At 32.9% G+C, this 19,034-nt stretch overlaps 1 protein-coding gene across 1 annotated transcript; it reads left to right on the forward strand.

Annotated features, from left to right (window-relative positions):
- Positions 1-15,155: 15,155 nt before the first annotated feature.
- Positions 15,156-19,034, forward strand: LOC136272385 (uncharacterized). The gene is made up of 5 exons (XM_066073870.1): positions 15,156-15,239; positions 15,429-15,563; positions 18,072-18,191; positions 18,376-18,543; positions 18,627-19,034. Exons 1-5 carry the CDS (start codon positions 15,203-15,205, stop codon positions 18,959-18,961), a joined length of 795 nt encoding a protein of 264 aa, XP_065929942.1. The 5' UTR covers positions 15,156-15,202; the 3' UTR covers positions 18,962-19,034.

A 19,034-nucleotide genomic window follows, 5' to 3' on the forward strand; every position in this document is an offset into this window, starting at 1 on the left:
CGAAGGAACCAAAATACACCCCCCCCCCCCCACACACACACACATTTTTTTTCTTTTATATAGAAAAAGAAAATTATTATTTTTGTTTTCAATGTTTGGTCAATACTTCCCCTCTCCTCTTTCAAATGTGATGCTAGGGGTAAGGTAAACTAATATCTAATATAAAATAAGACTTCTAGCTATAGTCCTTTTACTGATGTTTCATAGAAAAAATAAACACTAGAATAATTATTATAAAATAACAATAAGGTAGAATCAATATCCAATACAATTAATGTTCTTTTAATTAATATTCAAAAAATATATAAAAATTCCGCAGGTACAGGATCTATACACTGCCACTTATGCTGAAGTGTATGTTGTAATAAAGGGACCTTTCGGGACCAGATATGAGTATAAAAGTCCGAACTTCAATGAGGTATGAAACAGATTGCTGAAATGTAGATAGAAAAATCATTACTTTATTGTAGACTTTGAAGTTTGTTTACCGAATGTTCATAGTATTTATTTTAAAAGTAATAAAAATTTAAGTAAAACATTATGTTCGATTTAGCAACTTACTAAGATTTCTTCGTCTGTGGACGGAACCGAATGTGCCACATCACTCAGTTTGTCGGCGTCATCATCATCATCGTCTGCGTCGCCATCATCATCATCATCATCGTCGTCGACTGCGTCACCATCATCATCATCATCATCATCGTCGTCGTAATCTGCGTCCGCTCCGCCAATTTCTGTTCAACATGCGGAGCAAGCTGTTCAAACGATAGAATCTGTGTTTGAAGGAAACATTGATAGTAATTGTTGTAGAGTACATTTTATGTGGGGAGGGATCATGTGAGAATACATTGTGGGTATGGTGTGAGGAGAAAGATTGTTCATTTTGGCGGCATGCGTGGTGTATGGGAGTTACAGCTTAAAGGAAAAATGCCCTGAAAAATCTGAAATTCTATTGTCCCCAACATTTAATACGTAATAAGTAAAATTGAATATAATCTCTAATTATCATTACCTGAAATCTTGTATAGTTATTCCCACTCAGATTCGCTCTGACCCTCTTTAAGTTCTTCTATTACATAACGAACTCTAAAAGAACACTTTTCTTCATTGTCTTTATTTTTTTCCATTTTTGAAACAATGTGTTTGAGTCCATGCCATTTAATCGTGTTTGTACGTGTAAAATAATGTCTGCTTTTGTTTTGTTTGCTATGTCAGAATGTTTTTGTCTGTGCTCCTTTAGAATGAAGATGGGTGTAAGTTTTTGTCTGGATGAAAGTTTGTGGGTTGTAATGTGTGAGTAATGTTTATCTTAGTTTTGTTGTGCGTGTTCTGAAAACTGAAGTAATTTGCTGTCTGTAGGTTTGTTTGAGAGTGTTGTAAGTGTGGTCTGCTGAAAATATTGTTTTTGTCGTATTAATGTTCTAAATGATGTTATTTCGTCTGTGATGTCTGATGTGTACATGTAATCTGTGTCTTTTTCCGTTAGAGACAGAACTGTCTGCAGGTTTGATTTGATCTAGAATTTGGACATGCTTGCAAGGATTACCTCACTGTTGTTCCGTCTTACGCCTGCTCTGAAATCATGGAGAGCTAAGCTGAAATTAAAAAGAATGTTGTACATTAATTTCTGGTTTGGGGTTCGAAGATGTTCAAGAAAACCTCGGACAGAAGGTTCCAAGTTATCTGCGAGTACTTGTCTGGCATACGGTAAAATAAGCTCTGCAGACATGGCGTAGAGAAATATTTCCAAAATCTGCCAACTTGTATGATGATCTGAGATATTAAAACAAGCCCATATCATCAAAACAAATGTACAATGTTATAAGGGTGTGTATAAATCGGTATGTTTTATCAAAAATACTACAAACAATTATACAACTTGCACTTTGGCATGCAGCTAGCGCTTTTAAACTTCTGAAACCAAGTATTTTTGCTAGTTCTGCAACTCCCACAAGAGTTTAAACATGGCTTTAGTCATGTTGATTTCAAAATGTCCATGACCTGCAATGATTTTGTCAATATCATAAACGAACCATAAAGTAATTCAATACTTCATACATACATGTATAAATATATTTTATTGGTCTCTTCATATGTACCTTAAGCATGAGGATGTTTTTATACTTTCTCCCATCCTCAGGGTCATCTACATGCCCAGTGTGGGAAATGTGGGTAGAAAATTCCGTAATGCCATCGAACTGCCTCCGACCTACTTGGTAAAAAAATATCTCCTCAATAATTCTTGAGGCCAATACATACGGCAGACCATCACAGCCGATAGCTGCCCATTGCCTCCATGTCCCCACAGCCATCTCCTCTAGAATATGGTCTAAAAACTGTGAATGTCATCAGAGTATTTTCTTTATTTCTGCATTTATTTTGTTCACAGTTCAATAATTTTATTGTTTGGCATACATTGTATGCGTCATGCAGTGTGCATGCACAAGTACGTGTATCATAAAATACATTACTTTTTCTACGGCGTCGTAAGAGCATGGGTTTTCAAAGACTGGTTCCCCCACTATTAACTTGTAGTATCCTGTTTTTTCTGAATTGATTAGAGGAGTAAACGAGTACCTGTACAAATAAACAATTTAATGCATGTAAAATCAAGTAGTGATTGTATGTGTCATGATAAGTCAAATTTCGCATCGGGTACCTCTGTGATGGTGCTGGAGTTTCTCGTATGCTTGGCGTTCTTTTATGGTCAATATGGTCATCATAAATTTTAATAAGGATTAATACCTATTTTTATTACATTCTTTGTCATAGAAAGACTCTTTTTCTTTCATTTGGCAAATTATGGATTGTTTGGAATTTGTATCAAACTTTTGCCATGATGAAGGGGAGCAGTCAGCTCTGGTTTGGATGTTGTCGTCCGTCATCATATGAATGACAGAGGTGATGACAGAACTCTCAGCTTTAAAATCGGTCTTTACTCGCCATTTACGACCGGTGACCTTTAGAATTTGAAGAGAAAAAATTAGACGAGGGTTATATATGCATGTATGTTCATATATATATGAATAAATAATAAACATTTTCAAAAAATTTATTCACCTGATTATTGTCGAAAAACGATATGATATCATTATCTCTAGGACGTCGAATCCTCTCCTGGCTGTGCGCTTTCAGCCACTTCAGAGTTCATGTGTAGCTGCCAGATGGACTAGCAGCTGACACAATATTAAGTCCCTCTTTGCTTCCTATGAATATTTAAAGAATAAGATAAGTAAGCGGGGAAAATAACAGAAAAAATCTTTGTTGCAGGCCCCTGCCCCCTTCACATACCTTCCCACTACGTGCCTGATTACATGTTGATACATTGAAATACAATATTGCACAAATTAACGCACCTGTTTTCCTATATAGTAAAAGGTATTTAGTGGGCCGATAAAGTTCTTGTTTCTTAAGTAGTAGATACTTTCAATGGCACCAGATATGGCAGTGGCGAAGAATTCGTCATTGAAATTTTCGCCCATCACATCTTTAAAGAACCCGAGGATGATGGGATTTCTTTCCATGAAATAACCTTTAGATGAAACATAAAAAAACAGTCATTAAAAAAATAATATACTTTGTTTATACAGTTTAACTTATATCATTATTATATCACAGAAACTATAGTGACAATCATATTTCTATGCAACAACTTACTTGCTGGATCAAATGTTTGTAATTTTTCATCATCTTTATATATGTTTCCTGCAACTACGCTGTCATCAAAAGTTTTTCTACATTGGTGGTTTCCTGTGTCGCATTAAAAATATATGAGTTAAAAAATTTACCTCCAAAAACTACAATTGCAACAAAGCATTATTAACTTAACCATTAAGTTTTAATTAAATTAAAATTTTAAAATTACACTAGATTTATCGGTAACTATATAAATTTCCTTTTAAAATTATATTTATATAATCATTTAAAATAGTACAGTATACATTATCAATTTTTTTATTCACAGCCCTTTCATGTTCTGGATGTAAAGAAACTGAGGATGGAAGTATGTATATTTTTCTCTCGTTTTTGCTAGTGCTCCTGATGAGATTATTTTTAAAAACTGAAGTTTACATATCAGTATTTAATGCACTTAGTTGCTAAATTTCAAGGTGCCTTATCACATTTTTCAATACACTGTAGAAAATGTATCTATATGAGTACCTGGTATGTCATAACTTTGCAGGAAGTAACCCTCCCCCCCCCTGGAAAATTTACTTCCTTTTTTAAATTGACAAATTTAATTTACCCCCTCCCCCTATCCCAAATTTATGCGCATGCATGTGCATCATTTCAGAGGAATGTTTTTTGTCCCCCATATGGAAATAATTATTTTAACACCCACAATCTATGTGCTAATAAACTTTTAAATTTAAAAAAAAATTGATATGACACTTTTTTCTTTAATTATGTATACAGGTCCTGTTGTTCAGTCCAATGTTCCAGAAAAAGCAGAAAAAAGAAGTAATTGCATTTTGTTTCTATTCTTATATTCATGTCATACTCGGTTATTTATTACAGTACAGAAAATTGGAAATGCATACGTAGAGAAATATTAAGAATTTTAAGGCTAGGTGGTCAACAAGTAATTTATCAGATCTTCCTAAAATGTAACGAATTTAAGGTCAGACGACACGTTCCTCAATTTTAGATAACTTTTTCCAGTAATTTGTGAATGGTTTACTACTACTTTGACAAGCTTTCTTGCAAAAAATTAGGATACCTTACCAGGCATTTCTGCAAAATACTAGAGTATGCAATATCCTATATAATCTTCTTCAAAATACACTTGGGTTGCTGACATAAAAATAAATACATCTTCATCACAGCGAAATTCACTATATTAGAACTATATATATCTTCGCCGGGGCGGGTTTTGAACTCACAACCTCACGAACCTATACGCTTCTGGCAGTGAGCGATCACGGTTCTAACCACTCGACCATCTAGACACATAACCAAAGCCAAGTAAATTTTGATCATTTTTAAAGTAATTATAAAATTAATATTTTTTATTGGAACTCTTTATTACGAGGAGATACAAAAAAGATTCTCGAGGAACGTGTCGTCTGACCTTAATCGACATAAAATTATAAACTATGATTAGTAACATGCATTGTTTGTATGTGAATAAATTAAGATTTATAAAAAATAATTTTAATATCTCAGCTAGGTAATAAAAAGTATGGCCTTCAATCATTACAAAAGAATAAAAAATATGGCAAAAGACCCCCTACCCCCAGCATAATAGTAATATATTTGATGACAATAAACCCTAATCCATGAAGTTGCAAAGAAGCCTATATACAATTTAGTATTGTTAATTCAATATATTTGTTGTAGAATCAAGAAGGTTATCATGTAATACAGAAATCGAAGAGCTTACCATGAAAAACATTAAACTGGACAACGATAGACTGCAACTTGAAATCCTTAAATTGAAAAAAGAAACTGAAAAAATTTCAGAGGAAATGTCCTTCATACAAATCAGGAAACTATACTACCATTTGAAAATTCAGTCTGAGTTTCAGGTTTATGTTTCAGAGCCCATTCCAGAGCCATGAATTAAAGTACCAGTATTAAAATTAAATGATGAAATTGAATTGAATTGTGAAATACAAGTATTAATGAAAATAAGAAAATTTAAGCTGTTATATTTAATAGCTATTATTTAATAAACTATTATACTATTGTATATAAACTATTAATCAATAACTTATACTATTTGTATTTACTTTTTTATTAAATTATCTATTCATTTAATAACTTATTCCAATAATCTCTCTCTATCCTCTCTCTCTCTTTCTATGTCCAGATTAACTGATAATTTATAACATACCCCCCCCCCCCCTCTCTCTCTCTCTCTCTCTCTGAACTGTCCTTTCATTCATCAGTCATAATAATTAAACAATTCATAATGAAACAAAAATTCTGGCAATACATTTCATTTAGTTATGATATTATCATGTAATATGTATACATGTATTATATAACAATAGGTCTTATTGTGTCAGTAAATGACTATTGCTGTTATAACTATTCATATTGTCTTTTATGCATGTGCACTGATATTGAGAGAGAGAGAGAGAGAGAGAGAGAGAGAGAGAATGAATAAAAAGTTCTATCTTGGAGGAAAATCTAAAGTTTAGTTCTATATGTTCAAAAAAAGTTGTTTACAATATGCTGCCTCATAAGCACCCCGTCATTCTTTCCAATAAGCATCACGCCATCATCATCAATAGGAGGCAGAACACCATCTTCATTGGACAAAATATCCCCCCTTTTGATTCCCATATTGTGGCGCACAACACAGGCAACCACATACACTGCTGCCTGAGGAGGTGATGTTGCCATCTCATAGTGTAAGCATTGGAAACGCCTCTTTAAGACTCTAAAAGTCTGCTCAACAAGAACTCTTGTTCTGCAGAGAGCATCAATGAACCTCTGTTCTGAAGCAGTCGCAGGATTTAAGAAATCTCCTGCATTGATAGCCAGAATCTCCGAGCAAAATTCCATCATGTTTCTATGTATCTTGCTTTCATTCTTATTATGCTTACTTCTTTATTCTTCAGTACATTTACACTTGCATGTCACTTAATTGTTTTCATGTTCATGCTTATCTAATTTCACTTTGATTCTCACATTCATATTCATGCTTATCTAATTCATTGATTCTTTATTGTTTGCTTATTTCTATGTTGCAATATTCTCTACTTATTCGTGTAAATTCTTTCTTCTTTTTCTGTTACAAACGTGAATTCAAACACGCAAACCATAAGGCACTTTCAATAAAAACGAATACAAGTTGCATGAATTTAATGCTGCATTATGACGCCAGGCGGCAGTGTGTGCGCTACAATTGCTGCTCCCAAAGATTTATTAAAACGAAACTAACAAATGGCATAAATTTTATTAACTCGTGAAAACATCTCAAATTAATCGCTTAGTATAGAAATATGAAATACATATATATATAGTCAACTTTTAACAAGCCATGATATACGAATACTCAAAAAGATACTTTTTTGTATACATGTACAATGCCTCTGCGCGGTTCTAAAAAAAATCATGAGGGGGGGGGGGGGGTTCTGAGAGATAATTTTGTATTAATTATATTATTGGTTAATTGAATAAGTGTGAATGTTCCATTGGGGGTGGATCTGATCTCATTCTAGATCCGCAATGCAATGTACCGTGTATATATGCAGTAACAAATTATTTGCAAATTATTTGCATGAACGGTTAATTTTTATCAGAGGAACATGTCATATATTGTAAGTACTTGTCGACAGGACTTTATTTTCATTTGAAGTGAAAAGAGGTGGGGTGGTGCACGGTTTTGTCCAGAGGTACCCGTGGAACATGTTGATGAAATAGAAATAAAATAAACCAAATTTAAAGATGTTTTTGAAAACAATAAAAGAGCTGGGGTACGAAATGCTTAGAAGTAGCTTTACCTGTACTTTGGTACGTGTGAAAATTATAACTTGCATGAATCACTATGTATCTCTCGTTAGGCTACAGTACTGTGTATCCCTGATTAAATGTGATGAATTAATATCCGCGTGAAATTCCGGGTTAAAAACTTAAAACTACAGGTTTTAAAATCTAAATCAAATCTTAATAAAAAAAAATTATAATAAGTTCTAAATAGAATTTTTTTTTCTTCCAAAATACAAAACATAAATAATGTTTGCTTCTTATTTACACAAATTTTCGAAGTGATAAAAATGTGTATGTATCATTCACAGCCATGCTTATTGTAGGTTTGTTTATTTTAATAAAAATCATGTACATGTAACTGAATGTCCATGTTTAGATTTGAAGGTGTTTAAGCTATGATACATGTAACTAGAGACATGAACTTCATACATGTCTACCTGTCGACCAATTCACCAATCCACCTATGGGCTCTTTTGAAAAAAAAATATTTTTGTTTCCATTCGCTGTAATATAGAAAAAAATAAGTAGAATGCAAATATGACGTGTAACGTAGGCAAACACGCTGATGTGAGCACGAAAACGCTTTTTTGTGCTTCATCAGGGTATGAAGGTATCTACCTTACAGAAACTTGAGGAACGTTATTCATCCATTCCTCTGAGTAAAAGTTGTTGAAATACTATTAAAGTTGATTAATACGTAACACAAAGGAAACAGCTAATTGTCTATATGTGAACGCTGCCACGTTAATCACAGTTCGTTGGATCGGGCAGAAATCTGTCGTAATACAAATATGGATAATAATCAACTCCCGTAAAAATAAAAGGAATTATACTTAGATGTAAAAATGATGTATTATGTAACATTTATTTCGCATTTACAAAGTATTAAATTTGTTATCCAGTTTTCCTAAGGGTTTCGATATTTCCAGGAGATAGGTAAAGTTAGCTTCTAGTAACTGGCTACTAGTAACTGGCTACGAGAAGTAAGAAAACCTAGTTACTAGTAACTGGCTACGAGATAAAATCAAAGTTGGCTACTTGTAACTGGCTACTAGTAACTGGCTTCGAGAAGTAAGAAAAGCTAGCTACTAGTAACTGGCTACGAGATGAAAGAAACTTGGCCTCTAGTTACTTGTTACTGTCCATGTGAGAACACATACCTAAGATTTCTATTTGTGTTCTTAAGATGTACATTGCACTATATCCCTGTAAATTGTCAATATATCTCAAGTAGCTGTATATATCAATTGATGATACATGCCAGTCATGTTATTATCAACATTCCTTCAAGTCATCCACATAATATAACGACACAATTTCTCATATATCTCTCTTTATGTAGTCAGCTACTTGTAGATTTTATTACAATTTTTTTTCTTTTTTTCGGCGGTTTTGTCAATATATCTCAAGTAGCTGTATATTTAAATTGAGGATATATGCCAGATATGCTATTGTCAACATTCCTTCAAGTCATCCACATAATATTACGACATAATTTCTCAGATATATCTCTTTATGTAGTCAGCTACCTGTGCATTTTGTTACAAATACCTTTATTTTACGGCGGTTTTTTCTATATATCTCAAGTAGCTGTATATTTATATTGAAGATATATGCCAGACATGTTATTATCAACATTCCGTCAAGTCATCCACATAATATTACGACACAATCTCTCAGATATCTCTCTTTATGTAATCAACTACTTGTGCATTTTGTTACAAATATCCTTATATTTTTGCAGTTTTGTCAATATATCTCAAGTAGCTGTATGCATTAATTGATGATACATGCCAGTCTTGGTAAAATCAACATTCATTCAAGTCATCCACATAATATTACGACACCATTTCTCAGATATCTCTCTTTATGTAGTGAGCTACTTGTGCATTTTGTTACAAATATCTTTATTTTACGGCGGGTTTGTCAATATATCTCAAGTAGCGGTATATTTAGATTGAAGATATATGCCAGACATGCTATTATCAACATTCCTTCAAGTCATCCACATAATATTACGACACAATTTCTCAGATATCTCTCTTCATGTAGTCATCTACTTGTGCATTTTGTTAAAAATATTTTTATTTTTCGGCGGTTTTGTCAATATATGTCAAGATGTATTTTTTCAAGGATGTCAACTGGACTATTTTTCAACCCACAGACATCTTGGTTTACTTTTTTCTAATGATTTAAGTTGGTTTCATTATATTAATAATATAGTAAACAGTGCATACAAAAAATTAGGACTTTACTCTAGGTAGAACTAATTTATCAAAAATGTACATCACGTTTATTAGACCAGTTCTTGAATATGCTTCTTTAGTATGTGACGGTTGCAATATGTTTGACATGGAGAGACTAGAAAAAGTTCAATTAAGTGCTGCATGGAATGTTACTGGTTTACCCATTTTAGCATCTACAGAATCTCTCTACACAGAAACTGGCTGGGAACCTATGGCCAGTCGACGAAATAAGGCTAAATTAATAACCATGTTTAAAATTCATACAAATCAAATACCTGAGTAACATTATTCCTCCTGTAACAAAAAATAAATCAATATATCACGCAAGAAATAGCGAAAATTATAGTGTTCCAATCAGCAGATTAGAACTTTACAAAAAATCTTTTGTACCTGACACCATTCGGAAATGGAATTCTCTCAAATTGGAAGTTAGGGAAGCAACGTCTCTCAACATATTCAAGAAAAACATTACTGAAAGTATTCCTCAACCTCCAAAATATTATTCTTTTGGTAAGCGCACTATTAATATTTTACATACTAAGTTGAGACACAACTGTATTTTGAATTAAGATCTGTATAGAAATAACATTATTGAATCACCCAATTGTATTTGTGGTCAAAAGGAGGAGGTTTATCACTTTTTTCTTTGTATGCAAGAATTATGTAAATGCTACAAACAATCTTTTTGAATTACTTTTTAATAGGCTTGAAGAAACAATTTTAATTAACTCACATTTGCTTCTTTGAGGTAGTGACAATTTGTTTTACAATACAAACTGCTTTATTTTTTCAGCAGTTCAAAAGTTCATTAAAGAGTCTGGAAGATTTAATATTTAAATACCTTTTTGCTTTTGCTTTGTATGCTGTATATTAACGTTATCTACTATATATTCGCAAGTACTTTGTAAATGCATGTCTATGAATTTAATTATTATAAAGACAATAACTATAAGTAACATGTAATAATACTATGACAATTGTATATATTGTATTATTATCATTAGGAGAGGAACTTGTAAGTTGTAAGAACTTGTTTCCAATCCCTTTGTGTAATTTGTTCAAATCAAATCATTCCTTATTCGCAGTTTCATTTATGGCATGCTTCTACAAAAGTGGAAGGGGGGGGGGGGGGAGGCAAATCCATGATATATTTCCATTCCATTCCATATAAAGTTAAGAAAAGTGCCAGCTGCCAAAAAAGTGGGAAGGGGGAAATAGCCCCCTCACCCCAAATCGCGATGCTACGTGCCTGTGATGTAAACACATGGTGTGCTTTGGGATATTTGCATGATCCCAACGGACTCGTCAACAAATCGGTGCGCAAAATCTATGAATGAGACATTGTGGCGCGAAATCCTGCTATAACCGTTCACGCAACGAATGAACTCATGATCCATGGGGAGGGGGCAGATGAAGTTTTGACATGTGTTTAGTAACAGCTACATACATGTACATTATACTTTGAATCGGATGTTTTGGAAGGAATCTTACGAATTAAGAAATACATTTGATTAGTAATTGTTAAATGTAGTAATGTACATTTAGTATGAAACGCGAGTTATGATCCCATTTCAGGATTAATAAAATCGCCCAATTGAACGAAAATCGGGTCACACCCCGCTTCGGCGATTCAGTTCCTCCAGTAAACATTCCAGCTGTATAAATATATATCTGTTTCAATCAAAACTGATGATTCTCTTTTAATAATGATAATCCAACACCAATTATTACTTACATTGTACCGTAATAGACAATATGTTGCAACTTGTTGCAATAACCCCTCCCCCGATTCCACCGTTCTAATATAGTGGAATTCTGATCTATGTTTAAATCAGGATTACACACGTGAACTGCATGGTGAACGTCCCTTTTACTTGAAAACTCTTGCTCGCTGTTGTTATTACATGCCATATAACATTTTCATCATTTGTGAATGTTAATGCTGACATCTTAAACATGCATCGGTAATCTTTTTTGTGAAAAATCATGATATTGCTTGTCCCATTGTCTGCACTGTTTTGGAGAATGCAACTTTCAAGCCTTAGATATGCCTGACGTCATGACGTCAGACAATGACTCCTTATAAAGTTTCGTTCCGGATTTACTCTCACAGGAATCTGCTGTCTGTAAAGTCGGGTAGACAAAAAAAGTGTATGCTATTTTTTGCACAAGTATGCTTAGTTTTGTAAGAAACATGTATTTCCATACGTATCTGCTCCGTATAGTAGTGCATATTAATGTGCATGGAAAATATTTTCGGTTAGAAACCTGTGTTCTAGGAAAGATATAATCCTAAGCAGAAATTTGAAGCTGTAAACACAAGCGTTTCAATGTTTATAATGTATTCCTCTTTTGTACTTGTAGCTTCATAGGAAAGAGACTTTTCCTCGCAGCAAATTTTTTTTTATTTATAAAGGGATTTAACATAGAGTTTCTCCCCATAAGTTTTTCGTGTGCACGTAAACAGATGAAGTGACTGACAGAAAAAACCCAGTGAATATAATATATAATTATATATTATATATAAGTAAACTTTGCCGCCCCTCCCAATCCCCTTACAGATACGATTTTTACAATTTTTTATGATTTTAAATTTTTTTGTTTGTTTGTCAATATTTGAAATAAAAACAAGATATCTTTAACCATAAATCTATATGAATATCAACTTGAGCAACATGGAAAGTGTTAAAAATGAAGATATTTGTAACGAAATGCACTAGTAGCTGACGAGATTAAAAGAAATATCTGAGTAGTTGTGTCATAATATCATGTGGATGTCCTAATAGAATCTTGAAATAAGCAACACTTCTTAATATAAGCAATCTATATATACAGCTACTTGAGATATGGTGACAAAACCCTAAAAAAATAAAGATATTTGTACCAAAATGTACTAGTGGCTGACGATAAAAAAAAGTTATCTGAGTTGTTGTGTCATAATATCATGTAGGTGACCTTATAGAATGTTCAAATTAACAAGACTTGTAGATATCATCAATCTATTTATACAACTTCTTGAGGTGAATAAACTAAATTGTTAAAAATGGAGATATTTGTAACAAAATGCACAAGTAGCTGACTACATAAAGAGAGATATCTAAGTAATTGTGTCGTAATATTATGTGGATGACATGACAGAATGTTGATATTAGCAGTTCTGGCATGCATCTTCAGTTTATAGATACAGCTACTTGAGATATATTGACAAAACCGCCGAAAAATAAAGATATTTGTAACAAAATGCACAGATAGCCGACTATATAAAGAGAGATATCTGAGTAATTGTGTCCTAATATTATGTGGATGACTTGACAGAATGTTGATATTAGCAGGTCTGGCAATATCTTCAATCTATATATACAGCTCCTTGAGATATATTGCCAGAACCGTCAAAAAAGATATTTGTAACAAAATGCACAAGTAGCTCACTACATAAAGAGAGTTATCTGAGTAATTGTGTCGTAATATTATGTTGTTGATTTGAGGGAATGTTGATAATAGCAAGTCTGGCATATATCTTCAATTTATATATTCAGCTACTTGCGATATATTGACAAAACCGCCGAAAAATAAAGATATTTGTAACAAAATGCACAAGTAGATAACTACATGAAGAGATATATCTGAGAAATTGTGTCGTAATATTATGTGGATGACTTGAAGGAATGTTGATAATAGCATGTCTGACATATATCTTCAATATACAGCTACTTGAGATATATTGACAACCCCCCCCCCCCCCCCTCCAAACAAAAGATATTTGTCACAAAATGCACTTGTAGTTGACTACATAAAGAGAAATATTTGAGTACCTGTGTCGTAACATTATGGCGTGACTTGACAGAATGTTGATATTAGAGTCACTGGCAAATATCATCTATATATTCAGCTACTTGTGATATATTGACAAAACCGCCGAAAAATAAAGATATTTGTAACAAAATGCACAAATAGCCAACTATATAAAGAGAGATATCTGAGTAATTGTGTCCTAATATTATGTGAATGACTTGACAGAATGTTGATATTAGCAGGTCTGGCATATATCTTCAATCTATATATACAGCTCCTTGAGATATATTGCCAGAACCGTCAAAAAAAGATATTTGTAACAAAATGCACAAGTAGCTCACTACATAAAGAGATATATCTGAGAAATTGTGTCGTAATATTATGTTGTTGATTTAAAGGAATGTTGAAAATAGCAAGTCTGGCATATATCTTTAATATAAATATACCGCTACTTGAGATATATTGACAAAACCGCCGAAAAATAAAGATATTTGTAACAAAATGCACAAGTAGCTGACTATATTAAGAGAGATATCTGAGAAATTGTGTCGTTATATTATGTGGATGACTTGAAGGAATGTTGATATTAGCAAGACTGGCATATATCTTCAATTTATAGATACAGCTGCTTGAGATATATTGACAATTGACAGTGATATAGTGCAATGTACATCTTAAGAACACAAATAGAAATCCTAGGTATGTGTCCTCACAAGGGCATTAACAAGTAACTAGAAGCCAAGTTTCTTTCATCTCGTAGCCAGTTACTAGTAGCTAGCTTTCCTTACTTCTCGAAGCCAGTTACTAGTAGCCAGTTACGAGTAGCCAACTTTGATTTTATCTCGTAGCCAGTTACTAGTAGCTAGGTTTTCTTACTTCTCGTAGCCAGTTAATAATAGCTAACTTTACCTATCTATTCCCAGGGCAGTATTCCATTCACTCGTTGGCCAGCAGCCTCATGATATACACCATTATTATACTTTCATGTTAAATACTAAAATCTGATTGGTATAGCCTCAGTTGGTAATCCGTTCTATTACCCTCAGCGTTAGCAACACACTTAGCAACAGGTAACACAACGAATTGTAACATGCACGTAAATTATGCGCGTACGGTTCGCCGTAGAATTCACTTTATTTCTGTATAAAAGCAATAATTTTTTCTTTAAAATTAAGACATTCAGTATAATAAAATAAATAGTGCCTGTTTGGAAGGGTAACTGTTGAAATTGACACCCCTCGAAAATCATTGTCAACCTCTGCTTCGCGTCGGTATATTTATATATTGCATACACAGTTAAGTGATATTGTGTCTTTAATCATGATTGCAATTTTGATATAAACGTAAAGCAAAAACTCACAAATAAAAGTCAAAATAAACGACCTGTATTTATAGCAAGTTAAAAGCACTATTGTCTGTTAGATAAGAGAATCTTTAAGATATATCGAACAATGGACTAATATATCTTCAGGTAGACTGGTTTTTGGACAGACGTAATTTTACTCGTTTCCCCTCATTTGAGATCCTTATCAGTAACAACGAATAACTTCCTCGTCTAAGACAAAATACATTTGTCATTGGACAGTTTCGTACCCAATCAAATATAACAATTGAAAATCTGTGACCTTTGATCGAGTAAAGGAGGAAAATAGAGGAGATTTTATCTAATTACGAAGTATATAAGATATAGATATTACGGAAAAGATCAATACTAACCTACGGTTATGAATATCATTGTAAGATTAACAGTCTTGGCTGCAGGTATGTTAATTACTAAAACAAAATAAAGTTTTTAAAACCATTTATTGTATTATAGAAGAATTGCTTTACAATCTAATTGGAAAAAATTCTAAAAATAGTTCTCCAGAAAATGACTTTAATCAGTTAAGGGATTTGCCGTAAGACTTTAACTTAACGTACATCAAGTTGTCTTATCTTTTATTTGCAAAGGATGTGTGACATTCTGCCAATGCGACGCATGCGTAGATAAACTTCCAGACTGTGGTGAATACACAAAAAGTTCGTGTAAGGCCCCATATGTAAACTGGGCTTATAACAATTGTAAAGCGTACTGTGGATTCTGTCGTAAGTATAAATGCGTTTTAATCGAAGTCATATTAGTAGCATTTCCTATATTGGGTGCCCATTGTCAATTAACATTAAATTTTGCTTCTTTTCAGCCTCTTCAAATTTACTTGGAAAAACTTAACAATTCACTCAAATACTTATTATGCAGGTTTTGATCAATTACACAGTACATGTGTACAACTACATTTAAATGTTCTAGTCTATACTCATCAAGTACATGTATCTGTAACGTGACCTGCTTATACGAGGAATTGAGATATAGGCTGTGTATACATGTTATATAATATGATCCGATTTTTATGTAACTTGACTTTCTTATACGAAGATTATATATATTTATAGTCAGTATCAGTTTCCATATCAATATTGAATTTATTCAATACATTTGTTTAAATGAAAACAATCTTAAGGTCAGACGACACGTTCCTCAATTTTAGATAACTTTTTCCAGGAATTTGTTAATGGTTTACAACTATTTTGACAAGCTTTTTTGCAAAAAATTAGGGTACCTTACCAGGCATTTCTGCAAAATACTAGAATATGCAAATTCCTATATAATCTTCTTGAAGATACACTTGAATTGCTGATATGAAAATAAATACATCTACAGCAAAGCTAAATTCTCTAAAATAGAACTATATTTCCGCCGGGGCGGGGCTTTGAACTCACGACCGCTATAACCTATACGCTTCTGACAGAGAGCGGCCACGGTTCTAACCACACGACCATCTAGGCAGACAACCAAATATAAGTAAATTTTGATCATTTTTAAAGTAATTATAAAATTAAAATTTTTTGTTGGAACTCTTTATTACGAGGAGATACAAAAAAGATTTTCGAGGAACGTGTCGTCTGACCTTAAATAAACATGAGTGTAACATATACTTGAATGTGCATAATCATGGGGAGTAAACCTTTAACTTTTGAACTTGCTATCCTTTTTTTTATTTTTAGGTAGGTTTACATTTTTGTTTCAAACTACATTAGGATTAAGTGTTCTTTTCCTTACCATTTTGTAGATTTTATAATTACATAAACCTAACAAAATTCCTCCGTAGTCGGGAACTAGCAATGGTGTGAAAAAGGTCTCTATTGGTCACTGTTTGAGCGTCTAATATATTATTGTCTGTTTTAGTAGTTTATTTGAGGACAGAGTTCGAATGATGTAATCATGTGACATTACACGAATTGCGAAAAAATATTGCCTCCGGACCAGAAGCTATTGAAATCAAAAGAAATGAATTAAATCTCTACCATTGTTGTTAGATAACACATAACTTTGGAAAATTAACATCTTAAGGTGGCTCTATACACCACTTTTTGATGACGCAGTACGCAAAAAAGTAAATCTGGAAACATGCATTTCCGATACTGGCTGATTTAAACTGAGGTGAATTGTATGGGAACCGCTATTTTAAAAAATTTGTTAAATGGATAGATTTAATTTGATAATTGGAAAATTCATTACTTACAAGTAATGTGGTTTGTGACACCTTCACGTTGTGTGGTATTATTTATCGAAATAAACAATAAAATCAAGTATAAATTTTTAAAGAGTTTCTTTAGCATCATCGATATGTTACACCGTAGCGCAGTGGATTAGTGGATTCACTACAAACCAGTAGGTCATGAGTTCGATTCCCGTTGAGACTTTCCAAAAACTTCTAAAACGTATTTTTTGGTTGAATACCGTGAAAGAAAATTCTAAACAGGTAAAAATATTTCAATCATAGTATACTTTAACGCACATTAATATCGACACCTAACGGGGATGAGAGGATTGCGTTGAATTTCTCTCAGGTTGGGATACATAAATCCTATTAGCCTAGTCAATCTTCCCCTTTATTTATTTGACTTAGTTTTGCATTAAAGCGAATATATTCACTTATACAGGGCAAAGTCTATAATGAAATATGTATGTATTTATCATTCCAACATTATATTTAGGAAATTTTCTTCAACTCAGAAATGAAAAGTCCTCAAGGTGTTTGGGCCTTGGGACTTAGGAACGATAACCCTTACATGAGGAACTTTCATACCAAATAAAATTTAAAATATTTTTTGTGTTTATTTGCAATGGTTTTCATTCAATTTTTTATGTCACATTTATTAAAATACATTTTCTTATAACATCAAGCAACTTTTTCAGATGATTTGTCAACAGAGTAAGAAAATATGAAAAAATATGTTTTGGGGAAATACTAAAAAAAAATTGCAATAATAACATTTTTGAATGTTAAGAAGTGATATATTTTTTTTTATGTGTCCGAAGGAAATATCCATCATATGACAAATTAATTTCTCTCAATTTGTTGATAGCTGTCTTTTTAAAAAATATTTTACAAAAACACGAAAAAACATTAAAAAATTCTTTTAAAATACCTACAGTATCCCTATCGTCATTCTAATATTTGATAAGTATGTGTTTTGTGGTCTTCTATTGAAAATTAGAATAAACTGTGGGTGTATAGAGCCACCTTAAAAATAATAATGTATTTTATACAGATACGGAATGCCATGACAAAAGGAGTGATTGTCATGAGTATGGAAAACAAGTGTGTCAGTCACCCTATATACCATGGGCAAAGGAAAACTGCGAGCAATATTGTGGATTTTGTGGACACGGTATATAAATATAAAACACTTACAAGATTCTAATTTTAATTACAAAACCACTTTTTAAATTTAAATATATGTTTCTAAAGCATAAGCCTTTGACGTGACTTTTCCTTAATTTTAATGTTTGGTCGAGAACTGAAAAAAAAAATAAGTACTCAAATATATTATATTGTTATGTGTTGTATTCTAGGTTTGAAGTGTGTATATAGTCCTTGGTTAGATCTTACTCCTTGCTCACCGGTCTGTGGGAGAGGCAAGAAAGTTCAAGTGAGAACAGTTGCCATAGTCAAACCGGGTACCCCCTTAGAAAAGGACTGCACTGAAAGTTTATTTAGGAATACCGCTTGCAATATATATTGTAGGTGCTAATCTTTTTATCTTTAAAATTAATTTGTGTAAAAAATCATCGACGTATAATCACTATAATAACTTTTATTCGAGGTACCATTAAACCGACGGCTGTTGTGAAGGTCCCCGTCACCGAAACGTTAATAGTCACAGACAAAACCCACGTTCAAGAGCCTGTGGTTGATACCGGAGTTCTTGATCACCATGGTCCTCTTATTCATGTTGACCCAGACACGGTAAAGGACGTTGCCATAGCAGGAGCCGCAACAGGAGTCGCCGCTGCGGGGGGAGTAGCCCTTGGAACACTGTTTGCCGAGCTACTACCGATGCTGCCACTGTTTGCTTTTGGTAAAAGAGATGTCACTGAACAAACAAGAGACTTTGAAGACTTCGTTAATACAGTTATGAAGGCTCAAGATTTTGACTGATATTTTCTGATATTTTTGGACTGATATGTAAATTACAATCCACATAAATAAATAATAAATAAATAATTTTTTT

Source organism: Magallana gigas, chromosome 10, assembly GCF_963853765.1.
Source record: "Magallana gigas chromosome 10, xbMagGiga1.1, whole genome shotgun sequence".
Taxonomy (NCBI): domain Eukaryota; kingdom Metazoa; phylum Mollusca; class Bivalvia; order Ostreida; family Ostreidae; genus Magallana; species Magallana gigas.

Bases quoted from the DNA above. Each gene is read 5' to 3' on its own strand.
- LOC136272385 (XM_066073870.1), top strand. From the start codon at position 15,203: ATGAATATCATTGTAAGATTAACAGTCTTGGCTGCAG. The intron at 15,564-18,071 runs GTAAGTATAAAT...TATTTTATACAG, and splicing joins AGCGTACTGTGGATTCTGTC to ATACGGAATGCCATGACAAA. The intron at 18,192-18,375 runs GTATATAAATAT...GTTGTATTCTAG, and splicing joins TTGTGGATTTTGTGGACACG to GTTTGAAGTGTGTATATAGT.